We start from the raw sequence: 5,240 nt of genomic DNA, 5'->3' as shown, positions 1-5,240 counted from the left end.
TACCTAATGTTAGTACACATTTTGACATAATAACAACAGTGTGGAATATGATTTGTTCTAATTCAGTCCCAGGACTCGCCACCTTTTCCTTTCCTCTGGCCCCCTCCTTCTACTGATTTTTTTCTTTTGTATTTTGATAAAGTCTTTATGAATGAACACGTAATTTCAAACATATTAAGACATGTATTGAAAATCAACAAATTGTTGTACATTAATCATACCACAGTAATGCAAGTATAAAACTAACAGTTGAAAAATGAATAAAAGAATTTTAATAATTGCATACAGTGTAATTAATATTTAAAGAATTATTTAAAATATACATGATGCAGAAATAAAAATGTAAAATATCTGGATCTGACATGCTGGATGAAGCAAGGATACCTAGAAGAGACAAAAGTAGAGAGAAACAAAAAATATTAAATCAGAGAAAACTGGAGCTTGGATTGTAGCTCAGTGTAGGGCACTTGCCTAGCACATGTGAGGCATGGGTTCAATCCTCAGCACCACAAAAAAAGAAAATAAATAAAAGAATTAAGAAAAATTTTTAAATGAGAAAGTTGACTTAAAGATAGTGTCATATATGAGATTTATTGGATTGAATAAGCAGAATAAAGGCAAAACAAACTTGTTAAATCATGGAGTATATCAATGAAATATACCACATTTAGCAAAAAAAAATGAAAGCAGGAGAGCACAAAAAATCAAAATATATACAAAATTATTTTTAAAAAATAAACAGTAAACTGATTTCATGTGGTACCGTTATTTATTACTCTTGGTTAGAGAAACAAATGCTTTAGCTGTCTACCTCTCTGCAACTAGGCTGGCTTCATAATTGCAATTAAGATTCCGTGACAGAGAGTGCAACCATGGTACACAGAAAAATAAGGTACCCGTGTGGGTTGAGCTGTTTGTTTATTTCCTCCAGGTGAGGTGGGATACGCAGCGTTCACGACCCATGAGGATGAAGGGGCTGGCTGTGGGGAAGCACCCAATGACTAAGGCAGAGGTGCTCACCAGCCACCACGCAGTTGTACCAAACTCAGGAAAGCAAACATGAATAATGGAGGACAGGGCGTAGGAGAAAATGAAGGCACTCACCAAGACAAGGATGCTTCGTGTAGCGCGGGTCTCAGCAGTAGATCTTGATGACACTTGGCGTCTATGAATATGGTGGACACGTTGCATGTGCCTGTTCAGAATGAGAACCATGGAGCCACTGGCCCAGATCATGAATTCCAAACACAAAACATCATGTGAGAAAGTCAGTGCTGCAAATACTGAGTTTGTGTCTCTGTCGTGGAGCACAGCTGAACAGTATAGAAAATCTATACCTGTGCTGACGTTGCTGTTGCTCCATCTGTCAGTCATGAGCATGGGAGTTCTGATATTTAGCAGCATGTGTAGGACCCAGCAGAGGAAACTAAACAAGCCAATAGACTTCTGGGCTTTCTCTCTATGCTCTGCCCACCTGGAGTTCCTGGGGCTGACGGTGATGTACTGAAAGACACTCAACAGGCAGGTGGTGGTAACAGACACACCTCTGGCCACTCTGTGAACAGAGAAGACAAGCTTGCATCCAATATCACCGAGGAAACGTCGCAACCCAAAAGCTGCCATGATCTCTGGGATTCCCCTTGAGAGAAGGACCAAGGAGTTGGCCACAGTCAGGTGCCTGAGAATCAAGTCTGTGGGCCTTGATCGGAATCCGCTGAAGTGAAGGAAGGCATGATAAAACAAGAGTGAGAAATTCCCCAGAGTTCCAATGAAGATCTGCAAAAGGAAGACTATTCCAAATCTCAAAAACTTGGAGGTCATCCTACTATTATCCAGGACTTCATTTAAAGATTGAAAATAGGACTCTGTACCAAAAGAAAAGTTGTAGGGTTAATATGACATAGAAAATAAAATTCAAATTTTTTTACCTACCATCATTCTCCTGATGAATTTACTTATAACATAGATTTTCATTGTTAAGAGTTTTCCAAAGACTCTGTGTTTGTGTCGCATTTACATTGTATGGTCCTCTGTGACTAATGGTTTACCTATTATAGCATTTAACATGATAATTTAATGATCAGAAACTTCTACCTCAATACCTAATATTATTTTTCTTTTACACATAAAGAAAATTTGGCTCCAGACATGGTCACACACGCCTTTGATCCCAGTGAGGCTGAGAATGGAGGGTCACAAGTTCAAGGTCAACCTCAACCACTAAAGGAGACCCTGTCTCCAAATTAAAAATGCAAAGGGCTGAGGGCATAACTCAGTGGTACTACTCTCCAGGATCATCCCCAGTACCACAAAAGAAAAAAAGATAATTCAGTAAAAATAATTCTCTGTGTCTCATCCAAATATTAATGAAAAGGTTTTGTACTTAGTGGCCAGGTTACATTGATGATGCTCATTTCGGTACTATATCATCATAGCTAAATGGTGTTCATTCAGTAATCCAAACAGACATATATTTTGTGATACTTGAAATTCACTGATTGAATGTGATAATTTCCTATTTTCTATGAATAATTTATTTTATACCCAGTATCACTTGTAAATGAAGATGCAAAGACTTGATAAAATATTTGTGCACCCGATAATTTTCTGTGGTCAAATTTGATTTACTGAATAGAAATACATATTAGAATATCAACAGAAATAATCACATAACTTTTTGCCAACGGTATCTACCACAGACACTGTCTTGGTGTAAACTAAGGTCTATGAAATTTAGAGAAGCAGCAAACAATTTTATGGTAGAATTAAATTTGTCATCATTAGGTAACATATAAGGGTGAACTTCTCATTGTACAAAAACAAGTAAAAGGTAAGGTAATTTTGGAATGATGCTAAAACACAAGACAAGTATGTAGAATGAAATGTAGAGGCATTAGATCTTGTGAAAACAAAAAAGAAGAGACTGAAAATAACATTAGAATCTTTACAGCCTGACAAGCATCATGAGACATATTTAAATCTGAAACATGATAAATCCTTAATGCTGTGTGAATCTCATGCATATAATATTAGCTTTTCTTAGAAACCTCCTTCCCTCATTTCAGGAAGAAATACTGTCCCACATTGAACAATAAAGTACAAATATTTTCAGAGAGAACATATTATCACCTCCATTAAATACATCAAGCCCAAGTGGAAGAAATCTCATTACACTCCAGAAATTGCCATTTGATCCCATTGTTGAGATAGAAAACTGGGTGGCTCCATTGACACCCTCGAACTCATAATTGCAGACATGGAAAATGAAGCAACACTGGGCACCCTCGTGTCCTGGCCGAGTCTGCAGAGTAGGCTGAAGAGTCCACTGGCTCCTGAGTCACAGTCTCAGTGCTCATACAGAGCAGCCCTCAGTACTTCTTGGAACAAATTCCCACGACCATCCTTAGCACTGCTGTGTTAAAGGATGTTAGGAGCAGAGAGAGGCTGGGGTAGGGTCTCAGACTGCAGTCACTCTGCAAGCTCAGCCCTTGTCCCTTTTTCTCTTTCGTAGATGGCTTTGTCACCCCACATGGACCACGTTTCCAGACGTGTTGCCTAAGCAGACACAGACTCATTTATAGCTGATCCCCTTACACACTGTTTCACAGGCTGAATTGAGAATACTCACCAAATCTTTCCTGCTTCCAGAAAGCCAGGCTCAACTGACAGTCATGACACCCTGTGTCATATGGGAGGGAGGCAGCCAGACCTTGAGGCTGGGTCCCCCACCCTGGGACCTCAACTCCCCAACGAAACACAATTATCACTTCACTTATAGTTTCAGCAACAGCACATGATTGTGATGTTGACACTAATAAGACTTTCTTCCAGGTCCCAATTACCACAGGCACTTAGAAGTTTCTATGATTATCAAAGTTTCTATAATCAGGTCTAAAGAGAGAGGGCGTGAGTGTTTTGGAAAAACACTTCCTTTGCCTTAATGCCTAGGGACAGACACAGCCTCACATGCTCATTCAGAAAATGTTGAGACCTGACAGATAAAGGATTCAGAGTGAAGAAGGTATACTATTTTTCCATTCTAAGTGATACATAAGAATTATATATGTGCCAGATGCAGAGGTGCACACCTACCTGTAATTCCAACAAATCAAGCAATTGAGGCAGATGGAAAAAAGTTTGAGGCAGCCTCTGCAACTTAATGAAACCCTTTTTCAAAATATGAACATAAAGGACTGGAATTTAGCTCAGTGATAAAGTGCCCCTGGATTCAATTCCTGATACAGAAATGCATTACTATACATACAGAATGATTATATTGAGCTAATTAATACATACACTACATCACAACTTTTTGTGATAACATAAAATATACTCTTGTAGCAACTTCCAAGAATACTATACACTGTAATTGACTGAAACCACCATCTTGTACAATAGAGCTCCTAAATGTAATCCTCCTATAATTTATATCCCTTGATATGGGGTGACAACTCACCCCATGTTCCCACCACTGATGATCATCTTTCTATTATTCTGAGTGCAACAGTTTCCATTCCACATGTTTGTGGGATCAGGCAGTATTTGTGTTTATGTGCCTGGCTTATTTCACTTAACATAGTGTCTTCCAAGTTCATCCATGTGAAAATGACAGGTCTGCATTTTTCAGACCACATTGTATCCTGTTGTGCATATAATCCACATTTCCTTTACCATTCATCCATTGATGGAGTCTTAGGTTGACCCCTTGTGTTGGCTATTGTGTAAAATCCTGTAGTGAGCGTGAGAGTGTAGACATCTCTTCAACATACCGACTACATTTCCCTGAAATTTGTACCCCGAGTGGTGAGATGGATAGATTTCACGTGGTTCTGTTTTGGATTTCTTGAGGAAGCTCTGTACTTTTCTCCACAATGGCTGTACTGACTTACTTTCCCCACAAGGATATGTAAGGGTCCCATTTTTATCACATCCTCTTCAACATTTTTAGCTTTTGTCTGTTTCCTTAGTATCCATTCTGACAGCACGCGGTGATACCCCACGGGGGTTTCAACGGACGCTTTCCTAATGACAGGGGAATTGTACATTTTTCATACACCCATTTGCCATTTGTTTTCTCTGAGAAATGACTATTCAGGTTCTTTGCCAACTGTTTGTGATATTCGTTGGTTACAGTGGTCAACTGGATCACACTGACCAGTGAATATAGAAGCACAGGCCCACAAAGAGCTGTCCTGCAGAGAGCGCAGTGAGAAACGGAGCACAGCCTGCTCTCCGGGCCC

The 5,240-nt window shown here is 39.3% G+C and overlaps 1 protein-coding gene across 1 annotated transcript; it reads right to left on the bottom strand.

Moving 5' to 3' along the window:
* Positions 1-918: 918 nt before the first annotated feature.
* On the bottom strand, positions 919-1,821 carry LOC144371093 (vomeronasal type-1 receptor 2-like). Its single transcript, XM_078033303.1, has one exon. The coding sequence runs from the start codon at positions 1,819-1,821 to the stop codon at positions 919-921; it is 903 nt and encodes a 300-aa protein (XP_077889429.1).
* Positions 1,822-5,240: the final 3,419 nt, after the last annotated feature.

The sequence above is a fragment of the Ictidomys tridecemlineatus genome, chromosome 15 (assembly GCF_052094955.1).
Source record: "Ictidomys tridecemlineatus isolate mIctTri1 chromosome 15, mIctTri1.hap1, whole genome shotgun sequence".
In the NCBI taxonomy this organism is placed as follows: Eukaryota; Metazoa; Chordata; class Mammalia; order Rodentia; family Sciuridae; genus Ictidomys; species Ictidomys tridecemlineatus.
This window is presented reverse-complemented; position numbering and strand designations above follow the sequence as displayed.